General features: G+C 40.6%; 1 protein-coding gene across 4 annotated transcripts; it reads left to right on the forward strand.

The window, feature by feature from the left end:
* Positions 1-1,037: 1,037 nt before the first annotated feature.
* Positions 1,038-27,811, forward strand: ksr1a (kinase suppressor of ras 1a). Of its 4 annotated transcripts, none has more exons than XM_055226489.1 (21): positions 1,038-1,594; positions 13,132-13,272; positions 17,122-17,269; positions 17,611-18,100; positions 19,621-19,799; positions 19,957-20,026; positions 20,106-20,189; positions 20,334-20,395; positions 20,475-20,599; positions 20,673-20,841; positions 21,011-21,052; positions 21,261-21,309; positions 21,388-21,445; positions 22,875-23,171; positions 23,887-24,083; positions 24,164-24,260; positions 24,515-24,648; positions 24,908-25,039; positions 25,112-25,247; positions 25,334-25,467; positions 26,506-27,811. In XM_055226489.1, exons 1-21 carry the CDS (start codon positions 1,379-1,381, stop codon positions 26,510-26,512), a joined length of 2,967 nt encoding a protein of 988 aa, XP_055082464.1. In that variant the 5' UTR covers positions 1,038-1,378; the 3' UTR covers positions 26,513-27,811. The 4 variants fall into 4 exon arrangements, with proteins under 4 accessions (XP_055082464.1, XP_033834018.2, XP_055082465.1 ...); XM_033978127.2 differs by having other exon boundaries at positions 20,490-20,599; XM_055226490.1 differs by lacking the exon at positions 21,011-21,052.

Raw genomic sequence — 27,811 nt, forward strand, 5'->3', positions numbered from 1 at the left:
GTGCACTACATGTGGTTTGTTTAAGTCCCTAACACTTCTATCCTTAACATGTCACATCCTGGCGTCCTGGTGCAGTGTATTGACTGGTAATAGATACATAATAATGTGAGACCAAAAGAAGAGGAGACTGATAACAGATGGAGCTAAAGAACAGCTAGGCTTCATGAAATGTGACTCAGTGTATTGTATAATCAGGGTATATTAAAGGAGAGAACATCACACCCTCATTGCACCATGAGCATGTGGACTGATAGTGAAACCTGTGCACATGCATATTAAAGATATAGGCTAGATTTGATTTATATCTTGATGAATCTTCTTTTTCACTTGAACAGAAAGGAAGCCCTTGCACAACTTACTTTGCAAAAGTAGGCAAACAGTAGGCATCTACACTTTAAAAACAAACCTCCTGTTCTTCTGCTATTTTAGTTAAGCTAAAAATGTTCTGTGAAACCAACTGAGTGATTACTCTGGTTGTCATTTGTCAATGCCACTCTGTGATGGTTAAATATGGAATGTGACTTCACTACCCTGTATATAAGCTACATACATGTAATGTAGCCTATGCGTTTCTTCAAATTCTTTAAACAGGTCTCCACAGAGAGTGGGCTTCCTAATGGGCTGTAGGCTACACTTTTAAATAGACCCAATCAAACAACAGGTCTTCAAACTACACACTAATCTAGCTTCATACTCCTTTCTTATCACTATTTGACACTGCTGTCAAATTATTTTTGCTGCCAGTGAGATATGATATGAGATATGACATAAAATGCTTCCTTTTTATTTCTCTGAGCATCCACCCAGAGGAGTGTTCAGTCTTTTCATGAGGCCTAAAGGCTGTGACACTGATATGATGGAGACATATCAGTGCATCCTATTTATTTAGCCCATATTTCATGTGTTCATATTATGTTCCGTCCAATAATACGTGTGTGGGGGAGGTTTAAAGGATGTGGATAAGGATATGCCGCCGTGGAGCGCAGCTTGTACATGACTTCATTTCCCACATTGCACCGCGCCCCATGATGTTCCCAACAGCTGACAGACGGTGAAAGCCTCTGCCAGAGCTGTGAAAGAGAGAGGAGCCTCTCTCGGCGGTGGTCCACGGACTGATAGAGCACGCGAAAAAACAAACAAAAAAACACATTTGGAGCAGTTTTACGCGGCGGACCCCCGCGAGCATCCTTCATGTGAGGAGACATCCACCCTGCACCGCCGCTTTCTCTCCGGAGGGCTCAGGACAAATTGCTGTCAGCTAACTTCCACAGTAGGTCGCTGCGACGCTGGGCTGCCGCCGCTGCTGCGACTGCATATGTTTGATCTGAGCTCCAGTGTTTGACTCCAGCCCTTCAGCGCAGTGCCCAAATGCTGAGGAATGGATAGTGCGCGTGCGAAAGGAGGGAAGATGGTCGAGAGTGATGAGAACCCGCCGGAGAGGGATAGAGGAGGTGGTGGCGCAGCCATGGCCGCACTACATCAATGCGAACTCATCCAGAATATGATTGATATCTCCATCTCCAGTTTACAGGGGCTCCGGACCAAATGTGCGGCGTCCAACGACCTCACGCAGCAAGAAATCCGCACTTTAGAGGTAATTAGCTTTTAGATGCATGACGAGTCCTCATGCTGTCATACAAAGTCAAACTGCGGAGTCATGAAGCCCCGCGCTATGTCCGCCGCACACAGGCTCAATACTGGCAGCAGAGCTCTGTCACTGATTCCGGGTCTCTGTGCAGAGCCTCGATGTAAACGTGCACTGCGCAGCTTACACTGAGGACTGCTCTCTCAGAACGTTTCCATTGTGCTTTTATTTTCTGTAGCCTATGAGGCACATCACACGGTAGTAATGTGCCTACTGCCTATGGCTCGTGTGCAGGTGTAATGTGCCTACTGCCTGTGGCTCTTGGTGCAGGTGTAATATGCCTACTGTAGGTGTAACTTGCCTACTGCCTGTGGCTCGTGTGCAGGTGTAATGTGCGTAAAGCTAAACGAGGTTGTCTTTGAAAACAAAAACAAAATGTAGCCTACCCTACTGTATGGCTCACTTATATTTTTAACAGGTTTTGCCATTGTTTTAAGTGCATATAGGTTTTGTTATTGGATTTGAGGATACTTTATACAGTTCTACAATTGCAGCCCAAATTTGTAAAAATCCTGTTTTTGATCCTGTTGTTTGTCTGACCTTTTTCTTTAGGTGGTAATATTTGTCAGGAACCCTGTGGACGATGTGGACACACTGTGCTGTCCAGCTGAGTCCAGCCTGGCCTAATAGAAAAATACTTAGAAACATTCATGTCTTCTTCTTCTAGACAGTATTTTGTCTGCTAGAGGCTCAAGTAGGCTACTGCCAAGATACTATGAGCTGTGTACCATGTGATCAGCTCAGCAGAGAGTGTGAAGCTTGCAGCTCTATGTAGTGTGGGGCTGAGTGAACACTGCTATGTGCAAGAGCTTGTGGCTTGATAAAGCATCTATGCAACGCTTTGGTGGTCTCGTTATAACTGCAGTACTACTTTTATTCTCTACTATATTATCAACAGTGGATTGCTAGTATTGTGAATTTGATAATAATAGGGCTAGAACAAGATTATTATTAAACTGTAAGTAAATGATTATTGAAATAATCTGCAAATAGTTTGAGAAGTTTATCTGGGCTACAAAAGATGCCATGTGCTGAGAGAACAGGTGTATGACTCTTGACAAAGTAGTATTTACAAAGGGAAATGTAAAAAAAAAAAAAAAAAAGTACAAAGTAGGAATCTAACTAAATGTCCTCAGGTGGCATAGATTTAGCTTAATCTGGGTCTAACTTAATAAAAATATCATACTCACAGGCCTTTCACGATCTAACTGATAAAAGTGATGAAATTATTCACCAGATTAATATATTGGTAAAATAATGATTAGTTGTAGCTATCTGTGTAATCCCTCAGTCGTCCAGGTCTGATCCATCACAAAAGATGGATGACAGTTGACAGATTTTATTTTCCATTAGTTGTAGCCCTTACTAACAAAATGCATCAATAACATGTGATGTCACAATACTGAAATTTAAATCTTGATCAAATACATAGGAAAAGCCTTGTTACTGATTTTGATGTCACAGCAATAACATAACACTAGTTCTTCATAATTTCCAAACTTATCCTATTAAGTAGCTATTACTAAGATACATCATGTGGAAACCCTGTTGGTTACAAAGCACTATTCTTGTCAAAGTACTTTTACCTTCCCAGTTCTGATGGATGCTAACTGATTCTTTGGCTCATGCTTTATTCAGACATCAGGGGCTCACATACAAGAATATTCACCCTTGATTGGCTTAGGGCATCAATTATCGATGTGTGCATTATTTCGGTCAAACTCAACACCCCAGGTACAATTGTTCACTTGGCCCTGAAAATGGCTGCAGAGCACTGTGAAGATATGATTGCAGTAGCTTGCAGATTCAATGGGATAAAGTGCCACTGACCTTCAACCTGGTCAGGGCCAGCCAATGGGAGACAGAGCTTTGTTACTTTGTCCATAGTCAAAATTTTACTAAACAAAACAAACTATAAGACAATAGTGATATGAGTAAATATATTCTGAATTTGCTTAAGAATATATGAAATAGATTATAATGTAGTGACAAGGCAAGTTTCTTTAGTAGAGTGCAATACTAAGTGATTCACTGCTTTACAGAGCATGTACAGAAAGATGCATAGAATGCCTTATTCAGATATATTTCCAAGAGTTTGGCATTTTAGTTTTTCACTCCTAAACTCACCTTATCTGGTTTAAAACTACCCCTGTTGCTGTCTTCCATCACAGGAAGTGATCTGGCAGAGTACTTCCTGCTGTACGCCGTCTTCCATATGTGTTCAGCTTTGGTATTGTTCTAACTGACAATGGGCAGGCAGGATCATGCTTTGCTGGGGAACCCTGGATAAAAAGGCTATGAGGCCCTTTCCTGTTCCTTTGGGTTTAACAGAGCACCAGGCAGATTATAGTGGGACATTTGCTGCATGGTTGTATTCCTGATGTGGACAGCTGTTGGTTGTGGCACATAATAATCTTAATAATTCCTTACATTTTGACTGCACTTTATTCATTTTTTTTTAAATATTCATTCACTCCATACTCTGAGTTAAGTTAATTATAGCTGCTGTGGGATAGACTTTTAGATTTGAGGCTGCCAATCTATGACACTGACACCTCTGACCACCTCCAGTCTTTTGTACACTACATTCATACATAGGCAAGGAGGGTGAAGTGTCTTGCCCAAGGACACCACAGTTTGAGAGTTAACGTAACCATTAACTTTCAGTGTAGTGTAACTGTTGCCCACAGCATCACTACATTTCCATATTTAATATGACTTCATATCGTAATATTTTAAACTATAACATATTTACCGTAAATATCACAACACGATAAATAATGCATATAATGATAAATATAAACTAACTGCCAACATGTAAATGATAGAAAAATACTTCTGTGTGATTCTTGTGGGGCTTTCTTTTCTAAAAGTACAGTTGAGAACAAAAAAATATTTTTAACTGGCTAGAGCTTGAAACATGGTTCATACTAACGTAGTATCTCCATAATATCCCCATTCCCCAATGATAATGTGAAAGTATGCATGTAAGAAGATGTGCAGTATATTATTTAGCCTCCCTATATGTGCTGGTAAACAGTACTGCTGTCATCACTTCTAACCACTCTAGACAAAACAGTGTAATCATCTTCTGCACCTCCCAAACCAAAATGCAATGTGTTTGAGACACTTTTGCAATGTGTGTCTAAAATGATTTTGACACATGGGCCGTCTTTACCAGCACTCTGTACTTCCATGTCACTTACTGCCACAATATTAAGAAATCCCCCTTGTTCCATTGCGCACTTTCACTTCTTTCTTAAGATTTCTCTTGAGATAAAGTCAGCACATTTGGGGGTTAATCACTCATGTAGAACCGTTTTCTTGGCAGCACAGAAACTCCACGACACAACTAGTACCTCTCAACATTAACTTTAACTCGGTACGCAACAAAAACTTGAGCATGGTACAAAATGAAAACATGTATTATTATTATTGTTATTTTTTTAATAATCTATTTTTATGTAAAATGATTAGTTATTAGTTAGTACATTAGTCTTCATTTTTCTGTATTTTCCTGGTTAATACAGGTGTGAACAACCAGAAAGAAATGAGATTACTCAAGTCAGATTTTGCAGTTTACATGGCATTTAGAAAATCTGATAACTCCCAAAATCACACTCTGAGGTTTGGCGTGCATGTAAAGCCACTATTTTAACACTGTAGATTCATTGTTTTCTAAAACTGTCTTGTCCAAATACTTGTTTTGTTTTTGTTTATAATTTCACATCATGATCCAACTTAGTCAGCATGAAGTTTGTGATATATCTGTGCTGAATTTCCACAAAGGTGTGACTTGAGGTGGTAGTCGCTGTCACACTGACGGTGCAAAGAGGTGTCGTGTTGTAGTGCCATCCAGACAGGCTCCAGCACACTTTCTGCACTGGTGGAGAGAGCTTTATTATTCCACTTGAACCGCATGTGTTGTCTCTGCCTCTGCCAGGAGAGGATAATGATACTGGCCTCTCCGATTGAGTGCTAACTAGTACTTCACTTTGCACATGTTAATCCCACTTAGCCTCGTCTCTGTCTCTGGACTGCTCTTCATGTATCAGACTCATAACATTATACTTTGAGTGGAAATGGGTGATATGTTGGTCTGCTGGGTTATGGTAAAAATGATCATTGCAATTATTTGGCTAATAATTTAAATCACAATTACTTGTTGAAAAAGTATAGAGCAAAATATTTTGTCAGTAATGTTTTGTGTGTGGTGTTTGAAATCACAATTTTAATCTGATTAATTACAGAAATGTATTGATGATAGCAAATATCTAATATATTTTATTAGTAATATTTTTGAGTGTTTTGTTTAAAAGCCTGTAGAAAAGTGACTTTGCTCCAAGTTTTTAGTGGAAGGAGCACTTTCATAATTCTGGGAAAAAGTAAATTAATTGTATTTTTGATTACAGCATATTAGTAATTGAACAGATCAGTAATTTAAATTGCTATTTTAAATTAGATTTATTGCAGAGCCCTAGAAATGTATCTTTTTATGGATAATATTGTCCATGTTGTTTTGAAGATATGCAAACATTGATTATTGAGTATATTGTTTATAATCTCAAAATGCCTATAAAGATTTGATTAAAAATAAAACCTTTTACAAACGTTTGTTGTAATCTTGTAATCTATAGAGTATGAAGTGATATTTGAGCATGTTGATGGGTAAACAGAATGTATATATGTGATTTAATGTGCAGTGGACTTTCATTGGTTAATTGTTTTTATTTAAAATTTGTGTAGATTTGTGTGCTAAAACCACATGTATCTATTTCTTATCATGTTCGCAGTTGTACATTAGTAAAAGAGCAGCGCGTCACTCTGTTTTGTCTTCTCGCGGTGTTGGAGGGGAGAGTTTGCTGTTGCGCGCTTGAGAGCTGTTGTGGCTGAGTCTATATTTAGACATCTTTCTTCCTACGCATTTTCAGGGTTGGTTGTTAAATAAGAAAATCAAATGACGCGCAAAGAGCCAGTGTGAGAGGGGAGAGCAGGGAGGAAAGGGGAGGGGAGAGAGGAAGCCAATCGGAGGAGCCGCTTCTCATGACATGATAACTGCTCTGTGTGTGTGTGTTTGTGTGTGTTATATTAGGGGCCTGTGAAGACAATAGGGAGTGAGGAAACACGACTCAAGTGATTGTAGCAATTCTGACCCCATCTGCGTTTCCTTCTCTAAAATGTCTACAAGTAATGACTGGCTTAATGTTGCCATGTTGAGAAAAAAGTATGTTTTTAAGTGCAATGGTTTGAAAATTGACCCAAATAGCGGAGCAGGCAGGAACTATAGTGACAGCAATTGTAAAAGTATGAAGAGTTACTGCTGCTGTTCATCTATACAGACTCATTAGTAGCTTTTTAAATATGATACTAGCAGACAGATGCTTTCTCCAGTGACTATGTACACTGGTGTATGTGTGATTTGAGTTTTAATGTAGAAAACGGATGGAAACTTGCCATGGCACAAGATTACATGTCTTGGATAAATTCCTTAACATGCACTGTTCCCACCAAGTAATCCAACAAATAGGTGTATGGGTTAAAATATGCAGAAGCTCTTCCTAATGAAGACAGGGAGGCATTTTTATTATTGGCAAAAACAGGACATTCTGTGTCTGTTACTATCCCCTAACACAACCTTTAACAATATTTTGCTTCCAACCCCCACCCCACTGTGAGAGGTCACAACTGACAACAATATTTAAAAGGTGTACCCATTCTAACCATTGCCTTTATTTATCAGCCTTGTTCAAGAACATTCAATGTATGCAGCTGTGTGTGACTATATCACCCCACCTCTAAGTGCCTGATATCTCTAAATGGACCTTATTACACGGGTTTTCTTCTCAGATTTGTTTCTCGTCTCAAAACAGCTGATGTGACCTTCCGGTAGCAAATATCATTTTCCCAGCTCTTGTTCTCAGATGGACAACCCTATATCCTCGGCAGTTGCAGCCAAGTGGCTGTGTCAGCAGCAGTCATAGAGAAACAATTGGAGCAGTGGGATTCATGTACGCTCTGCCTGACTCTGCTGTGTCAGTCAAGTCTGCTGCTGGGAGCTGCCCCCTCCCTCTCTCACACACACACAGACACACACACGTCTTGTCAGTCACCCCGCGTCGCAGCATTAGACCGTTGCCATGGTGTTGTTTAGCTGGGCTGACAGGTGGGCTCTGACGCCATTCTTCCCCCTCCTCCCACCTCCAGGCCACAAAGGCTGCTCTTTCCACTCTCTGCAACAAAACGAATAGGCATGAACCATGTCATTATCTCTTCATTATTGATGTACCTTCCTTAGCTTTATTAACAAATACATTAGTAATATCCAGGGGATTTTTGGGGTTCTCGGAAAAAATCTATTAATTAGTTTGAACTGTCATGAGGATAAATATACATGTCCTGTTTCTAGATGTCTCCTATCTTGCAGAGAAAGGGTGGATTTTGAATGTCAAGCAGGATTGTGTCAGAGCCGTGTTGTTTCACATGTATGGGGAAAATCCCACTGAAATGTTGCTGACGACTCAGAAGAGGGGTTGCTAGGTAACCTGACGTCACGGGGCCAGTGCACTGGTGTATATGGAGCTAAATCAGGAGGCTAGCTTGTTAGCTGCTGTTTGCACCATCAATCTCATTCTAGCGACATTTTCAACTCTTAAAAGTTTTCAAACTGATGAAGTTTGAACACTAAGATATGTACATGAATAGTAGAATCTTATTAAGGGGTTATTGTTAGGGGTTAGGTTTAGATTTTAGGGTATTTAATTAGCAGTTACTAAGCCTGAATCATTCTTAATACATATTTAGTTCTATACAAATTAACTCTTTCTTACTGCTTTATTAAGGCTTGTTAGATGTAGTTAAAACACAGTAACTACACCTAATGAATGAACTTTTCCTTGCTTTCACTTGCCTCACTTTTACACCTTAGAACTCTGCCACATTCCGACGCTGTTTCATTTAAATTCAGTTTATATCATGCAATATACCTGTTTGCATGTTTCTTTAGGGAAATGTTATGCAAAAAAACCTCTCAATTGTGTCTGAGGAAAAAGAAACATCTGTGAGGGAAATTTAGAATAGAAATGTATTATTCTATTGCTTGATTAAATACATGTTGTATTGTGTGCATTTTTATGTATCAGTAAGTCAAACTGATTAGTGACGGTGTTATTTCTTGGCTTTCTGTCGAGGTGAATGCTAAAAGCACCTATAAAATCAAAGTATAAGAATCTTTCAAGAAAAATATGACTACTTTATAGTGTTGTCGCAATACTGAAATTAGTCAAACTAATTCTAGGAACAGGCTTGATACTTGATTCAAATTTCTATGCCAGAATGATCATTTTAAAATTGCTCTTTTATTAGATAATTTAGTCATTTTCAGTACAAAATGATACTTTCTTCATGGTTTTATTCTAGTTGTCATTCAGGAAAGATCAACTTTTGCCTTGTTAATGTGATTTTTAAACTATCAATACTTGCTCAAATGAGTATCTAGATTTGTTACTAGTTTTAACATTGGTTAGTATCTGCTTTTTGATACATTTGACAACACTACTTTCTTCTGTATCTTAGTTCAGTTAATTATTACCTGTAACAATAAACACATTCATTAAAAACAAAAGTGCTCATTGGATCCACTTGTTGAGCTCTTCACAGCACCTGTCTTTACTCTTTGCTCTTTCTCTCCCGTCTCTATTGCCTTCAGTGGAGTGGTTTTTGTTAACAGCCATGCAGCGGCCTTTTTACATCCCAAGGCCGCACTTTTCACAGCTCAACTGAGAGATTTTATTCACTAACTCCATAGAAAAGCAGAAAAAGACGCTCATACCTCTTTGCTGAGAGGTGCATTCAGGTCGAGAGCATGCCAGTAGGACTGAATCATTTGAGAAAAATATCTAATTGTGATTTTTCTGACAAGCAGTGCCACTAGTGGACAGTTAACCATAAGCGGTCATGGGGGAGTTGTCACTCCATCTCTCCTTCTGGTGACAGGAGGAGGACACGGGGAGACCCTGATTCCTGCTCCCCTCCTGCAGATGGCTTATTGCTGAAAAAACAAATGTAGTGTTCTGAATTTTGAGCAATTCTCCCCTCTGTCCACTCCTCCTGTGCCTCCATCACAATCAGTCTGTTTCCCGAGCTGCGCTTGGCCTTACTCGACTGCTATGAATACTCACCCTGCAAAGCTCTGCATCATTATAGCTCCACAGCATTGCAAGCCCAAGGTCTGGCCAGTGGATGGGCCTCTGCAATCACCGCCATCGGAGCCTCTTGTCATCTTTGATGAGAGGAAATCTCTGCTATCACTTAACCACCGCCCACAAACAAGAGTGAGCGCAGCACCTATGAGCCTGACCGAGGCGTGAAGAGGTTCCCAAGACATGCTACTGCTACTGCTCCGCAACACACAGAGACACAACGCCCAGGATATCTAAACTCTTCTAACAGAGTGTCCAGCCAAAACCCTTCAGTGCTCGTCCTTGGATTGTCCATGGTCAGATATGTGTGAGTAAGCCAAGGCTACACTTCCTGTCACCCAGGTGCCCTCATGCAGGACATTAGCCACTCCGCCCCACGCATCCTGCGTCATCACCCGTTTGTGTCAACTGTGGTAGTTCATGTGAACACAAACAACCTAAAATTGCTGCAGCCTAAAAAGCTTAAAGAGGACTTTATTTTGCTAGTCAACACCATTGAAAGCACCAAAAAACATTGCTCGATTTCCAGTCCAGGCCAGCACACCATTTTGGGGATGGGAAGTTTGTATGAATGGATCAGAGCCTTCTGTGGTACCAAGCAAATTCCATATGTAGACAATTTTGTTGCCTCTCATAAAAGGCCCAAACTGTTCAATATGTATGGCTCCTGTCTTCTCTCATTTAATATTGGTTTTGTTCAAAGTTCACATTTTAAACTTGTCCAGAAGAATTGACAGTAAGACTGAAATGTGAACTGACAAAATAATACAAGAACCATATTTCAGAACGAACCAAACCAAGTCTACTTCAAATTAACTGGGTTCAAACTAGAACCAAACAAGTACAGGTGTGATTGCACCCTAAGGATATTTTGTTGTTTGTGGGGAAAATGATGATACTTAAAAATTGCAGCTTCTGATAGTTGCTAATTGCGTCCCTTGAAATTGTGATTTTGATTGTGATTAATCTTGCAGCCGTACTTTCTGGTGTTGCGTGGCTGGTTTGGAGGTGCCTTAAACCTGCATAGTGCTCCTCTATGTCTGTAATGGATTCTTAAAGATGGTCCAAGAGATAAGGAGACACACTAGACGACAGTGCAGGGATCCACAATGCGGTCTGCTGCAAACCAATACCATGGTGTTCATTGTGATAGTTACTCACAGGACCACTGCACTTGACATTGGCTCAGAAAGCATCGGGATAGAGTCTCCGGGCTTCAGATATCAGCTGTCACGGCTGCTTTTGACTTTAGGGATGAGCTGACAACCACACAGTGGGCAGATGCTGCTCTGAGAGATTCACTCAAAGATAGACAAGCTTTTATCTGTGTCTGAAATATTTTTACCTAATTAGGCAAGGCAAGGCAAGTTTATTTGTATAGCACAATTCGTACACAAGGTAATTCAAAGTGCTTTACAGAATAAGAAAGACATTAAAATCACACAAATCAAACATAAATAATCACAAATAATCATCATAAAATCAACATTAAAAGAGAAGAGTGCAGAATAAAAACCTGTCAGTCATATGCACAGCTAAACAGAACTGTTTTGAGTCTGGATTTAAACATTGTCAAAGTAGAGGCCTGTCTCACATCTTCAGGAAGACTGTTCCAAGTTTTAGCTGCATAAAATTTAAACGCTGATTCCCCATGTTTAGTCCTGACTCTGGGCACCAGCAGGAGGCCGATCCCTGAAGTCCTCAAATTGCGAGATGGTTCATATGGCACTAACATGTCGGAGATATACTTTGGACTTAGGCCATGGAGAGACTTATACACAAGCAGAGCTGCTTTAAAGTCTATTCTTTGAGCTACAGGAAGCCAGTGCAGAGACCTGAGCACAGGACTTATGTGCTCATACTTCCTGGTTCTAGTCAGGACCCGAGCAGCAGCATTCTGGATGTACTGCAGCTGTGTTAAGGCTCGTTTGGAGAGGCCAGTGAGCAGGCCGTTACAGTAGTCTAACCTACTGGAGACAAATGCATGGATAAGTCTCTCTAAGTCTGGCTTTGACAGTATACCTTTGATTTTTGCAATGTTTTTTAGATGGTAAAAAGCTGCAGATGTTATTGATTTGATGTGGCTGTTAAAGTTCAAGTCTGAGTCCATTATTACCCCTAGATTTCTAGCCTGATTTGAAGGTTTTAGAGAGAGAGACTGGAGGTGACTGCTGACACTTTCTCTATGTTTCTGTGGGCCAAAGATGATAACTTCAGTCTTGTTTAGCAGAAGAAAGTTGTTTTGCATCCACACACTGATCTGTTGGATGCAGTGAGTGAATCCACTGGTCCATATTCACCTGCTGCTAGTGAGACATAGATCTGAGTGTCATCTGCATAGTTGTGGTAAGACACATTATTGCTGCGTATTAACTGGCCTAATGGCAGCATGTAGAGATTGAACAGCAGGGGTCCCAGGATTGAACCCTGGGGCACCCCACAGGTCAGGGACATTTTATCTGATATACATTTTCCAATTTCAACAAAGTACTCCCTGTTTTCTAAATAGGACTTGAACCAGTTTAGTGCCGTACCAGAGATGCCCACCCAGTCCTCCAGTCTCTGTAAGAGGATCCCATGATCAACAGTGTCAAAAGCAGCACTCAGATCTAACAGGATCAAGACTGAGACTTTGCCTGCATCAGTGCTCAGGCGGATGTCATTTAATTGAAAGTCTGTTTTTTGTATTATTTGACCATTGTACTGTAAGTTCTGTATTCAAGAAAAACCTCACATTTTTATTTGAGCGAATGAAAAAAGTGGTTTCTTGATAAAACTCCAGAGCTCAAAATAGAAATTAAGTCTTCAAAACAATTTCTTGAGTGCCAAATAATGAGGATAGCTCTATTTAAATTATAAGTGCTCAAAACGAATGATAATAATAATGTACTAATCTTCTATAGAACGTTTCAGGTGCTCAAAGTCAGTTTACAGTCTTGTGCATTATTTATTCACTCCATACTCTAATGGTAAACTACCTACTACTGTAAGGGTTGGAAGTGCCAATCTGTGCCTCACTCGCACACACACCACTATCATATACAAAGTGATCAAATGTCTTTCCCATGTACACAACAGCAGCTCTGGTGCAAGGTGGGGTTTGAGAAAAGGTGTGGGTTGGTTGTATCTCTGATTGTCCATGCCGTGTATCAAATAAATGTCATATGCTGTATCATTACAACATGCAAACATAGTCAGTTGTAACTATGATGTATGTTTGCACTGCTCAGTTCCTAAGCTCATATGTGGCTCATGTCTCCTCTTTGTGCTCTTTGATGCTCCCTGCAGGTGAAGCTGATGAAATACATCTGTAAACAGCTGCAGTGTAAGCAGAAAGTCCCAGAGGCAGAGAGACCCCAGGCGCTGGACGGTTACCCACACTTACGGGACTGGCTTCGTACCATCAACCTGCGACCAGAACTCATTGAGGTAGGACATTTTTTTAATGCTATTTTCAATACAATGTCCTTTCGAAGATAAGTTTACAAATGTCTTAAAGTATTTTTATTACGGAGTTTAGGAAAATACTTTTCACAGGACACAGCAAATATTGTAGTGTTAAATGTGTTAAACGTGACAGTGTTTAGTGTTTAGTGTTTAGTTTTTTTTTATTGAGCAGTTGCATGCATGCATGCATCACTTACTGTTTGCGTGGCTGCACTGAGATGGACCTTTGACTCATCAGTGACATGCTAATGACCTGATGGAAAAAGTCTTTGAGTTCAAAACAGGGAGTTGTTTTCCATGATAAAAATAAAACATTTGAGTAAGATGACAATCTGAACACCATTTATCATAAAACTGACAGATTTTGTAGCACACAACTAAATAAGGGCTTATTCAAGAGTTTTTGGAGTTTTTTTAATATTATAGGCACCGTTTAGAGTACTTACTTTTCACCATTCAAAAGACAGAATGCTTAGTTTTGAATGATTAGGGCTGCTCAATATATCGTAATTGTAAATATTTAGATAATAGAATGTCCTCTTCAAAGATGAAAATATAAGTACATATTTGCCCTCTATATGCATAGTCCAATCTTCAGTGATAAAACAATCTAAACATTCTAAACATTTCCAGCCCATCAACTGTGTCTCCTTGTCTAAATACTGTCCTGGGAACTCATCACTTTCACTTAAATGTATATATTTACTGCAACATTTAAATTCACTCTAATATTCCCATTGTGTTTGTAAAAATTACAGGTCAGTTAACATAGCAGCAAGTACATTCTTACAGTCACTGTGCATACAATGGGATTTCCTCCAGCTCAACAGAGGGCTGTATTTACTAAACGTTTGCGCATGTGCTAAATGCATTGGACTTGCAAAATGCACAAAAAAGAAGGAGCTTTGGCTCTGGATTAGGCTGTGTGGTTATGGACCTATGAGCTTCGTTTGTGCATGGAGCATATGAGACTTGACAATGAGTACTGTGTAAAGCCAATGTTTTTTTTGTTTTGTGTTTTTTTGGGTAGTTTGCGTACAGACCAGAAACAGCGCAATCTGTTTGCTCAGGTGCTAAACTCTCATTAACATCACATTTGCGTCAGGAATAACACGCACAGTTTCTAATAGTAAATCAGAAAGCAACATGCCCACAAATAGCACGTGCAAATTTTCAGTTTGCACTCGTAATTTAGCACGTCTTAGTAAAAATACCCCATAGTACACCGTGTACCTCTGTGACCTCAGCTTTTACTTACAACTCATCTCACTGCTAATCACCTATGACTTGGTCAACAAAGCATCTTAAACACTTGACAACAACAACGTAATGTAAATTAGGATTACAGAGGTATTTATTGCTGGTGAAAGAAAATACTTTGAATCCATCCATTTATTGTATATATTATATTGTGCACAGCACACAAATAGTTCATAGTAGGCTAGAAATGGCATTAATATTAAAAACTTTACTATTCACTATTCAGAGGGGAAGAAACTGTTCTTATGACAAGAGGTTCTGGTCCCAATGGATCGTAGCCTCCTGCCAGAGGGAAGTGGCTCAAATAGTCCATGTCCAGGGTGAGAAGTGTCAGCTGCTATACGGCCTGCTCGCCCCCGAGTCCTGGAGACGTACAGGTCCTGTAGACCTTCTCAGCAGAGCGCACAATGCGCTGCAGTCTCTGTCTGTCCCTGGCAGTGGCCCCAGCGAACCACACAGTGATGGAGGAGGTGAGGATGGATTCAATGATGGTCGTGTAAAACTGCACCATCATCTGGACTGGCAGCTTGCGTTTCCTCAGCTGCCGCAGGTGGAACATCCTCTGCTGGGCTTTCTTGATGAGGGAGCTGATGGTTGGCTCCCACTTGAGATCCTGGGTGATGCAGGTGCCCAGGAAGCGGAAAGAGTCCACAGTGGTGATGGGGGAGTCCGTCAGGGTGAGGGGAGGCAGGGGGGCTGTGACTTTCCTGAAGTCCACGATCATCTCCACTGTCTTCTGGGCGTTAAGCTCCAGGTTGTTGCTGCTGCACCAGGACACCAGCCGGTCCACCTCCCTCCTGTAGGCAGACTCATCGCCGTCCGAGATGAGTCCGATGAGGGTGGTGTCATCCGCAAACTTAACCAGTTTGACGGAGTCGTGGCTGGAGGTGCAGCAGTTGGTGTACAGGGAGAAGAGCAGGGGAGAAAGTACACAGCCCTGTGGAGATCCTGTGCTGATAGTCCGAGTGTCCGAGACATTCTTCCCCAGCCGTACGCGTTGTCTCCTGTCCATCAGGAAGTCAGTGATCCACCTGCAGGTGGAGTCAGGCACATTGAGCTGAGCGAGCTTGTCCTGGAGCAGAGCAGGGAGGATGGAGTTGAACGCAGAGCTGAAGTCCACAAACAGGATCCTGGCGTAGGTTCCCGGGGAGTCCAGATGCTGGAGGATGAAGTGAAGGGCCAGGTTAATGGCGTCGTCTACAGAACGATTGGCTCTGTAGGCAAACTGCAGAGGGTCCAGGAGGGGGGAGGTGAGGGACTTGAGGTGGTGCAGGACCAGGCACTCAAATGACTTCATGACTACGGACGTCAGCGCCACAGGTCTGTAGTCATTAAGTCCAGTGATCCTGGGCTTCTTGGGGACGGGCATGATGGTGGACAGCTTGAAGCAGACTGGGATGTGACATGACTCCAGGGAGGTGTTAAAAATGTCCGTGAAGACAGGAGCCAGTTCCTCAGCACAGTGTCTAAGGGCGGAAGGAGAGACACCATCTGGTCCCGTGGCCTTACGGGGATTCTGCTTCCTGAAAAGCTAAGTCACGTCCTGCTCCAAAACTGTGAGGGCAGTGGGGGAGGGGGGGGGGGGGGGTCCAAGGTGGGTTTGGAGGTAATGTCCATGATGGTGAGGGAGGAGGGGGAGGGGTGTGAAACTTCAAACCTCACATAAAAGCTGTTTAACTTTTCTGCTAGTTGTTTGTTCTCCACGGCAGGAGGGGCTTTGGGCCTGTAGTTGGTGATTTGCCTAAGCCCTCTCCAGACAGAAGCAGAGTCGTTGGTGGAGAAATGCTGCTCCAGACATGTATTGTACTTTGCTTTAGCCTTCTCCACCTCTTTGCTAAACGCATACTTGCAACGCCTGTAGCCATCACGATCTTCTGCCCTGAAAGCCATCTCCTTTTCCCTCCTCAGATGTCTCAGTCTGGGTGTGAACCAGGGTTTGTCGTTGTTAAAAGTCACCCTGGTGCATGATGCAACGATGCTGTCCTCACAGAACTGAATGTATGACGTCACAGTGTCTGTGTACTCATCCAAACTGTCTGTGGCCTTGAACACATCCCAGTCTATAGTGTCCAAACACGTGCGAAGCTCCTCCACAGCCTCACTGGTCCACTTCTTAGAAGTCCTCACAGCAGGTTTGGAGAGTTTCAGCCGTTGTTTGTAAGCAGGGATGAGGTGAACCATGATCTGATCAGAGAATCCTAGAGCAGCGCAGGGCACGGCTCTGTAGGCTCCACTGACTGTTGTGTAACAGTGATCCAGCGTCTTCTGCTCTGTCGTCGGGCATTTAATAAACTGTTTGTACTTGGGCAGTTTCTGGCTCAGATTTCCTTTATTAAAATCCCCCAGGATGATCGGTAAAGAGTCCGGGAAGGTTCACTCCACATTCAAAATCTGCTCCTCGAGCACACGCTGGGTCTCGTGCGTGTCCACGCACAGAGGGATGTAAACAGCGGCCAGAATGAATGAAGTGAACTCACGTGGAGAGTAGAAAGGCCTACAGTTAATGAGCAGTAAAGCTATTATTGTTTTCATTTTATATTTAGTTAGTTCTTGTCTTTTTCCTGTGTGCAGGCTATAGAAGCAGACTCGTCTCTGGATGCCTTGCTGCAGATGACTGGTGCTCAGGTGAGGGACACCATGAGAAGACTAGACTCCAGCTCAGAGGAATGTGCCAGGCTCATTGCTGCCCTCTCCTGTCTAAAAGGCGCCACTGAATCAGGTTTGGCATAATCCTTTCCACATTGTGCATCTTCTCATTGGTTAGATTACTTTGTCACATGGGAACCAGGCATCACTATTCTTGCATTTATTATATTGTGTAGTTATATTATTTTAAAGATTGGAAATTGTTGATTTTGCTATAACCTAGCACAGACATTTCCTCTTTTTTGTTGATCAGTGTTTTTATTTGTATTGTCCCTGGCAAATAAACAAATAAAGCCCTCATTAGCAAATACAAATATATATATATATATATATATATATATATATTTTTTTTTTTTTTTTTTTTTTTTTTTTTAACTTACATTACATTTTAACTTACATTACATTATGTGCTAGGAGGTGAGCTAAGAGATGATGGCAGCCCTTGGATGTCAGAGCCCACCAGGCGGGACAGTGGATCCCTATTGACTGCTGACCAGCTGTGCAACATGGGGACCCCACTCCGATCTCACAGCCCCTCACCTCTGGCGCGTCCCTCCACCATCCATTCCACGCCCTCGACGCCCAGCGCCACCTTCCCTCACCCGCGCTCCAGCTCCGTGTCAGCCGCCCCCACCCCAGACGCCCACATCCCCCTACTGCACGGAGACAGCCCCCTCACAGATCCCTTTCCCATGTCCTTGGCGCACGCTGCTAGACTCCACGGGCGTACCTCCACTCCCCCCATTACCCCTCCGTCGAAAAGGCGCCACAAACTGAAGCCGCCCTGCACGCCCCCGCCTCCGTCCCGAAGAGTGATGCATCTGCTCCCCAATATTACCCTGACGCGCAGCAAGAGCCACGAGTCGCAACTGGGCAACCGCATTGAGGAGCCACCAGCTAACAAGTGAGTGCTCCTATTAAAGTGCAGGATGTTCCCTACATGTAATCAGGGTCAGTTTACAATAAGGCATTGCAATGAAGTGAAATATATAATGTGTTTTTTTGTTTTTTTGGGGGTTTTTTTTCATAATCTTTTGCAGCTTGTTTTTTTTTTTTTTTTATATATATATATATGACTATAGCACAATATTTAACTGCAATTATCCACTTTTGCATTATTCTTTGCTTCAGTATCAAATCATGCGTCTTCACATCTGCTTGCTCAGGTTTAAAACTGAAGGCCTGTCATGTTGGGTGGAAGGTCTCCTCTCAACAGATCTTACCTATAAGTTGGCCTGGTAGCGTCTCCATGGAGATGAGTTTAATGCCATTTAGTAGAACATTCTAGGCAAACCAATACAATCTGCATGGAAATAAACAGGTAACCAACTCCAGAAAAGCTACATAGTGCACATTTAAGTAGTTATTCTACATTTGTCTATTCTTAGTTTGTTAGCAAGATCTTTTATAAATAACCACTATTATTAGTCAGCTTTAAAAATACTCGCTTATCTATTTTTGTATTTTCCTTCCTCAGTGAGTCACCAACATGTACATTTACTATATGTTTCATCATTTCTATTTTTAGATGGACTAAAGTTATGTATTTAACTATTTTTGAGCAGCAATAGGTCTTAATGTTTACTTATTTAATAGAGCCATATTGTACCTATACCACAAAGTTGCTTATGGCTATAAATAGCATAACCATTTTTCTTTACACCAACTTAATCTAAATATAGCTGCAGAGGGCACTGTAGCCTGCCTGTGCTGCATTAGTTATTGCTGAATCATGTTTCCTTTCATTGCTCATTATTCCTTATGCAAGTCATAATTGTGTCCAGTGGCAAATCCATCAGTACAAGAGCAGAGCGCGACCCCCAGTCCTCCTGCCTTGGCTCTGGCTCGGCCCCATTTCACATGCTCCCACTTCCTGTCGGCTGCTAGTTTGCTCTGAATGGATGATTGTAGCTAATCCGCACACAGATTCCCAGAGATTATGAGTCATGTCAAAACAGGAAGTATTTCCTACAACTAATACTCAGGGGTGGGAAGGAGCATGCAGTCTCTCTCTCCTCTCTTTTCTCCCTAGTTCTATTTGTGTCTATTGTGATTGTGCACACATAAGCACACACACACACACTTGCCCCACATGTTATGTTTATCCATAATTTCCCGTCTGCATAAGAAAAGCTTTACTGGGAAAAAGACTGGCTGACACAGATCCGCTATCTGCTGACTATTTACAGTATTCATAATGCAAATATGTTACAACAGCTGGTATGAAGAGTAACTTCAAACAAACACATACACAGAGGTACGTGTCATATTAACCGCACAACCTGGCACTACTTACTGTAGAGTGTTAAGTCTATCACCCTTAATGCCAGTGTTTCTTAAACCCTATTGAGCTGTTATGTAACCTGGTTGATGCTGAGGCATCCGAGTGATGTGTGTTTTTATTTAGCTGTTTTGTCTCTACAGGTGTGTTAAAAAGAATAAGTTAATTCTGAATATGCAAGTGAATGGCAACGGCTGTGAGGACTCGCCCTCTCGATACCCAGCCATGACAGCTCGGACCCCTGGAGCCACCCCAGTGAATCCAGCACCTTATACACCCTCAGGCACGCCCACACTTCTAGAAGAGCACAGCATCATCAAGAGTATGTATTCAGTTGCATATTACTCATAGTGTTATCTATTATTGGTTTGTGATTTGCCTGTACAATTGTATCTTGCTTTTAAATGGTTTATTATATTTTATGATTATTTACATTCTATATTTTTGTAAATATTTTGTGATTTTTTTTCTTTTTTCAGATAATGTAACAGTGCACCGCAGCTCCCCACAAGCAGTGAGGAGAGACATAGGCCTTGCAGTCACTCACAGGTATATATTTTTTTGTTTAGTTTTGTAATGTCAGAAGTATTATAGCATTTTCATTTATGTTTGTTTGTATTATATCTAGATTTTCCACAAAGTCCTGGTTGTCACAGACATGTCAAGTGTGTCAGAAGAATATGATGTTTGGCGTCAAATGTAAACACTGTCGGTAAGTGAGTCATAAAATACTGTATTACCTCACTCCAGTCCATTCTTGACCCATCATGCATTAATGATCAACTTTTACAACCAAGTACATTAAAAAAGTTTATGACCCAACACATTTCATAACCAGTGCTGCGTTTCTTTATAGATTCAAGTGCCACAACAAATGCACAAAGGAAGCACCCTCCTGTAGAATCTCCTTCCTACCAAGTAAGCCTAATTTCTGGCTAACACCTGTATAAAGGATTACTATTCTATTGCTGTGCATTTATAGCATCCATGACACTAGCCATTTCTTTTCTAGTCGCCAAAATTAGAAGGACGGGGTCAGTTCCTTCAGATATAAACAATCCAGTCGACCGCCCATCCGAAGCACCGCAGTTTGGGACACTACCAAAGGCCATCACTAAAAAGGTATGCACGGAAGAATAACGTCACCATTATAGCTATTTGGGGGAATTCATAATATGATATACTTTTCTTTTAGGACCACCCCCCAGTGATGAACCAGCTTGATTCCAGCAGTAACCCATCCTCCACTACATCGTCTACTCCGTCATCACCTGCACCATTTCAGCAGAGCAACCCACCTAGTGCCACCCCACCGCCTAACCCCTCTCCCAAAGGCCACCGGGACAACCGCTTCCACTTTCCAGGTATTTATTCACACACAATCGTATAATAAAATCTTTAATATCTTTCAGTGACTTGAGCTTCATAACAGAGCAACAAATTCTAAAACTTTCTGTTTTCATAATAACCTCTAATCTTCTTAACTGTTTCTGCCTGACACACATTTTGTTCTTTTCCTATCTTTTCAAAAAGCTGCCTGTTACTTTCAGCATAGACAACAGTTTATCTTCCCTGGTGAGTTATAGCAAACTATAGTACAACTGTAATCCGTCACTGTCCAGTAGTGTCTGTAGAAAATGTCTCCATCTGTTGGTGGTATAGGGAATTGCATGTGAAGTCTTTAGTCTGATGGTGCTGGGCCCTCCTATTTTTCCATATCTATGCTCATTGAAGCCAATTACTTTGGTGTATTATTTTTCATGCTTTGCTTTTTACTCTACAGATGTTTCAAGTCCTTCTGCTTTGCACACTGACATCCTTCAAGACACAGTGTAAGTTGCCGGTTTATTTTTTTCTTCTAGAAAAGCAATCTTTACTTTCAATGTAAACGTGCATCTGTATTCTAACAGGAATGAACAGTCATCAGAGGACATACCGTCTGATTTGGTGGAGGATGAAGATGAAGAGGTATGCATTTAAGATAATGTGTATTTTTTTTTTTTTTAATGTAAAAAAAAAAAAAAAAAAAAAACCTAAGGAAAACAGCTTCACTGAACAGTCTTATGTTGGAAATTTGTTACATTTGTAAATTCTAAAATGACTCATTGGTTTCCGTTTGTGATGACGTTCTCTTCGTGGTGTCTTTTAATACGACAGAAGCTGTTGGCAGAATGTTCTTTAGGGCTGTATTAGACTGGTACAACCTCCTCTGTGTAAAATATCTGGAGAGCCCAAATTAAGTACGGGCTCACCTATCTCACTAGGGCTACACAATATATTGCATATTGAGTATTGGTATTGCAATATTGACAGTAAAACTTAGTAAAACTAAAATGTATGTTTTTAAATTATTTATAATTTTTCCTACCAAAATACTAGCCTTTATTTAATCAGAGTTTTGACTATGTCAAGTTTTGTATTTCTGACAGAGTTTAATTTGTAAAATAAGGCATGCACACACACAAACTGAAATGATCATTTTATAAAATATCACAATAATACTGATATTGAAGTACTTCACAGCTATATCACATGCAGCAATCTTTTTACTGTATTGTGCAGCCCTGTGCTCACTCTAACACTGCATAAATGACTACTGATGTTTACATTAAACAGTTACCAGATGCCATGAATTATGTCAATAATTCTTGTTAAGTCTGGCACCAACTGAAAATAGAAGCTTAACTGACATTTGTTGTATAAAACCAGTTGTTGATGGTGAATTTTTAATTTATCCAACAGCTTTTGCTGTTACCAAAATACCCCCACTTCACAGATGTGATATGCACACAGCCAAAACAATTAGAGAGTCAGTGGATGGGAATCAACAGTAATACACCCACAAGCTGTTAGATCTGAGTTTAGTTTATAATCAGGCCTTTTGCAGATTAACATTCAAACACAGAAAGTACATCTTTTCAAGCAGACAGTTTATGCTTTATTCTGATATTTACTATAGCTTTAACATGCATACATATTTTATTTTTTCTTCATTGTAAATCAAAATAAATCTGTTGAATAAAAGAAACACGTCCATTGACCTAAAAACTGCAGAACTGAGACGCCATTGCAGCAAACAGCAAACTCTGATGTGCTTGTTTTTATTGTTGAAAATAGCTACACAACATTTTTAACTGTACATGAATGATTCGGAGTCCGAATTTTTTGAATGATCCCAAGAGACAGGGGGAAGATGAAAGCAGACATTTTCTGGGAACTCAAGCTTCAAATGCAGGACAATACAGGATTACACAAACATGCATGAATCAGTCCAAACACAACTAAGCTCATCATGATTGAACATTGGTTGAACATTGTTATAACATGGTTAAAATCTGATAAATGTTGATTTTACATAAAATCTCCCCTTACTGATTAGATTTTTCATACTCTACAGGAAGCAGAGGAGGAGATTGAGGTAGAGGATGAAGACCCAGATGAAGAGGACAATGAGGAGGAGGAAGAGGACCAGGAGGATGAAGGAGAGGAAGAGGAGGAAGATGATGCAGAGGAGATGAGGATGAGCGTGGACTCAGATGGAGAGTGTGATGCAGACGAGCTGGAGGACTTACCCAGCTCTCAGGGAAACCAGTGGAAAGGACCTATCTCCAGAAAGGCCAGTCAGACCAGTGTGTACCTGCAGGAGTGGAACATCCCATTTGAGCAGCTCGACCTGGGGGAGCTCATTGGGAAGGTACAAAACTAAATGTGTTTTATGGTTTTAAGAGAGTAAGGATGAGAAAGCAAATGAGTGTATATATAATGTATGTATAAGTAAGTCTACGAATCTACTTTAGTCATTTATCTTTTCACATTATTGGAGAATTTACTTTCGTGCAATGAATTTATCAAATCTTTAAATGAAGTAGTGGTAGTAATGTCAGTAGGAGTAGATAGTATGAGATACAAAATTGGGTCCATGAGAATGAAACAAGATGAGATTTTTGCATAATTTCTAATAAACAAATTCTGTGGTTCAGTTCACAATTTTGATTTGTTTTATATTATTTTGCTGTCACTGTCGAACGGCTTTATCAAATTGTGCCCTCTTTTTTCCCAAGCCAAATGTAAGCACATGGAACAAATCTCTCACAAGACCATTTTCCAAAAGTGTGCACAATCTTGAGGCGATTTTATCATGCGGGATCTTGTGGCACATGATCTTGTCCCACCTCTAAATGACTGTGTAATGTAGTAGTGGGTTCAGTATTGTTTGGATATTTGTGCAGTAGTGCTCTTGTTGCTGCTTCTCTCTGCAGAGCTATCCTCACAATGACTACACACCTACTTTGGAAACATTAGCCAAATCAGTCGCTGCCAAGTCAAACTATGCCCAGCCTTTGTTACACCTTAATGTCTGCATATCCTGCTTGGAGAAAGTAATAACAGCTTGATATTTGCTTCTTCAGGGGCGCTGGGGGCGAGTACACAAAGGGCGGTGGCATGGAGAAGTGGCAATCCGACTTCTGGAGATTGATGGGAACAACCAGGACCATCTGAAACTGTTTAAGAAAGAAGTGATGAACTACAGGCAGACCAGGCATGAGAACGTGGTACTGTTTATGGGCGCGTGCATGGCCCCACCACACCTGGCTATTATCACAAGGTATAATCATAAGAAATATGCACGTGTTGTTTTAGATTTATTTACTACATTTTTTTTTTCTGTTTCCTCTGTTCTTATAGTTTCTGCAAAGGGAGAACACTGTATTCAGTCGTGAGAGACACAAAAAACACTCTTGACATCAATAAAACCAGACAAATTGCCCAGGAAATTGTAAAGGTAATTAATTCTATTCTATTGTATTTTTATTTTGTCTACAACACTTAACGTCATCCTATACATACAGTTTTCATATGTGGTGCTCATAATACAGATAATACCAAAATCTCCCAATGTGTGTTTGAGTGATAACAGTCAGAAACGTTGTGTTTAGTTTCAAAACAATTTGCTGCAGTATTTATGAGACCCCTTTTTAAATAGTGAGTGCCTGACCTTGCATGTCGCAGTGTAAAAGTTTTGAATGTTCTTCCCAGGGAATGGGCTATCTCCACGCAAAAGGGATCGTTCACAAAGACTTAAAATCAAAGAATGTGTTTCATGACACCAACAAAGTGGTGATCACAGACTTTGGGCTCTTTGGTATCTCTGGAGTTGTGCAGGAGGGCAGGTAAGAAAAATAGTCACCACTGCCTTAACCTCTAAATTTAAGAGGGAGAAATAGAGTGGTTATAGGAGATGTGTTTTACTTAAGAAGTTGCAGTACCACTGTGAAAATTTTGTATTAATATTGTGTAAATTACCCAAACTAAACATCAGTATATGTGTAAAGTCAAAACACTCTTTGCTTTAGGCTTAAATTGGTGTTTTCTTTTGAGTTGGCATGTCTCTTAGACAAACTTTAGTCTAAATAAATGTAAACTCTCCAGGCGTGAAAACAAACTTAAGCTTCCTCATGGATGGATTTGTTATTTGGCGCCTGAGATCGTGCAGAGGATGAGCCCAGGTAACAATGAGGACCACCTTCCCTTCTCTTGTGCAGCTGACGTCTACGCCTTTGGGTAAGAAATGCACTCATTCATATTATTCAGTACATATTTACATTGTATAAACTATTCTGTCTCTTTCTAAAGCACTATATGGTATGAACTCCAAGCACGAGACTGGCCAATCACCAACCAGCCTGTAGAAGCCACTATCTGGCAGGTCGGCAGCGGTGAGGGCATAAAGAAGGTCTTGGCAGAGATTAGTCTTGGCAAAGAAGTGACTGTAAGTTTGATAAAACTTTACAAGGAGAAATGTAAGTTGATTAAACACTTTTTAAATATATAATACACAACTTTTCATGCACACAGGAGATCCTCTCAGCCTGCTGGTCTTATGACTTGAGGGACAGGCCGACCTTCACACAGCTGGCGGACATGTTGGAGAAGCTGCCCAAACTGAACCGCAGACTGTCCCACCCCGGACACTTCTGGAAGTCTGCAGAGTAGGTATCCTGTAACTGAACATGAAGGGATCTTTTTTACCACTTAATGTGTCACTTTGGTACTTTCTATTTGTCTGTTGTATTTAGGGTTTGCCCTTTGTCAGAACTGTGAAGTAATTTATCATTCTCAACATTTCTTATGTCCATTTTATATGTATTAATTATGTCAGATTTTTATGGGGGAATTTGGTTTGGGTAAAGTTTGTCGCTATGTTTTAATGTGAAATTTGTGTTAATGTGAAGTAATAGCTATTACTCACTTACTGATTTATTTACAAATATAATTCTAAATAGGTTTACACTGAAGATGATGGTGTGTTTTTAACTGTTAGCTCCCATCTTGCTTGATTCTCTGGGGAAAAAGCTTCAGGTTTTTTCAAAACACAATATATACCTTTTAGTTACTTTGAAAGTGTCCTGTCAGCTGGTGAGACAGGGCCAGCAGGGACTGGAGGATGTATGGTATGGTATGCTTTTATTTGAAACAGGGACAGTGCACAACATTACATTGACCTTAAAAACAGGAAAGATGTCTGGTGCCAGGTTATAGCATAAATACTAATTTCCACCTGTAGTCCCTGGACAGGCTGATGTTTAGTAAAAATAAGTTTGGTGTAGATGGATGAGAAACCTGTAAATCTATGATACATATATCAAATACAACACATCTCACATTCAAATACGACATTTCTAAAAACATTCAGCTCACACACACACTTCCATACCAAATTATTCACACACACAAACACTGAGTTTCAATGTGGAAAAAATGTGTTATTAGTTTTATGTTTGATCACTTTATTGAGCCTTGGATGTTGATGAGGAGGTTATACAAAGGTTATAGACTGGGTGGGTAAAGTTTATTTGTAGAAAAAAAAGAAAAAAAGATGTACCCAGCATAAGAGAAATCTTTCCAAGTTGAGAACTGTAATCTAAATAATATATTACTAATTTGCTAAGTTTTTGTCCTCACTGAATGCAGTCTTTCTGTTGCTTAACTAACCACTTACACCTATGCTCTCTTCTATTCTTATGCAGGTTGTAGCAGTGCCCTGTGTGAAAACACAAATACTTAAGCAATGCAAAACAAAGCCTGGGTCTGCCTTGCATGCTCCTGAATCCTTAACTCTTTGTGGGATCGATCAAAGCATTGCCTCTGCTTGACACAGACACTGCTTCCACTAACCCCCCGGTCTGATCTTCCACGTCTAACTGTAACTGAGTTTGTCGTCAGCGGATTTCTCTTCTGCCTTTCTCTGTTGATTTTATGTGAAGTTAAAGGGAATGACTGACTCATGCACTGTGCTCTGTGCCTGCTGAAAGCCCGCTCCAATTCTTTCTCTCTCTCCTGCTTACAGCGGTAACTCTCGCCCCAAAACCATAACAGTAAACATACTTCTGGGAGTACAACATCACTGGACCACCATCACTTTTCTGTATGTGTTTGTCATCATATGCACTTTGTCCACAGAACCAGTTATTACTGTTTTGGTAGATGGAGTGGTCATGTTTGCAGTGGTTTCTTTGTTTTGCTGCCCAGTGTTGTAACATCTGGTAAAATCAAAGTTGGTTGGATGTACTGTGTAAGTGCACTCATTCTATGTCCACAAAATAAGACGTGAATAAGTTTCAAATTTGGTAAATAGCATCCCAATACACAGCTACAACTTTTGGAAAGCTAGAAACATTGCATAATTGTGTTCAATTATAAAAAATAAAAAAAGGCAGTAAATAAAATAATCTCATTTTGGACACATCTCCCATTATGCAAATGAACAAAAATGTTGCAACTCTGTAAACATGATGGTGGTTAAAAACTGCACCTTATAAAACAACACTTTGTCCTAAGCTGTGCAAGTTAGTCCAGAGGAGGGCACTAGAACGCCCTGCCTCCTCCACAGCCATCTCGTGCACGGTCGTGTCATTGCTGGTTTTATCAGGGCATGTTTGCGTTTGTGTCGTGAGTTGGAGTGGCTGTCACTGTTAGACTCTGTCAGGGTGCATCTGTGTAAGACTGCAGTACATGTTGTACATACTTTGTTTGTGAACATCCAATTATGGATCAAGATTTCTCTGTAAAATTTGTACAAAACTTTTATATGTAAGATTACTTAATGACATTTTTGAATAGGTACTGCTCTGGCTATTAAAGATGTATATATATTTATATTTTTCCATGTACAAAAGACTGTAAAAATACTGTACATTTTTTAGAATGGGCCAATACATGTTTTTTATGTTCTATGTAAAAATCATATTTTTGTATTGCATGTGAGTACCATTCTGTATGGTTTCTGTTTTCATCCACGGGGGACAATAAAAAGAAGCTTGACATGTGCAAAAA

This window comes from Periophthalmus magnuspinnatus, chromosome 14 (assembly GCF_009829125.3).
Source record: "Periophthalmus magnuspinnatus isolate fPerMag1 chromosome 14, fPerMag1.2.pri, whole genome shotgun sequence".
NCBI lineage: Eukaryota > Metazoa > Chordata > Actinopteri > Gobiiformes > Gobiidae > Periophthalmus > Periophthalmus magnuspinnatus.

Bases quoted from the DNA above. Each gene is read 5' to 3' on its own strand.
- ksr1a (XM_055226489.1), top strand. From the start codon at position 1,379: ATGGATAGTGCGCGTGCGAAAGGAGGGAAGATGGTCGAGAGTGATGAG. The intron at 20,190-20,333 runs GTAAGTGAGTCA...GTTTCTTTATAG, and splicing joins GTCAAATGTAAACACTGTCG to ATTCAAGTGCCACAACAAAT. The intron at 24,084-24,163 runs GTATAATCATAA...CTGTTCTTATAG, and splicing joins CACCTGGCTATTATCACAAG to TTTCTGCAAAGGGAGAACAC.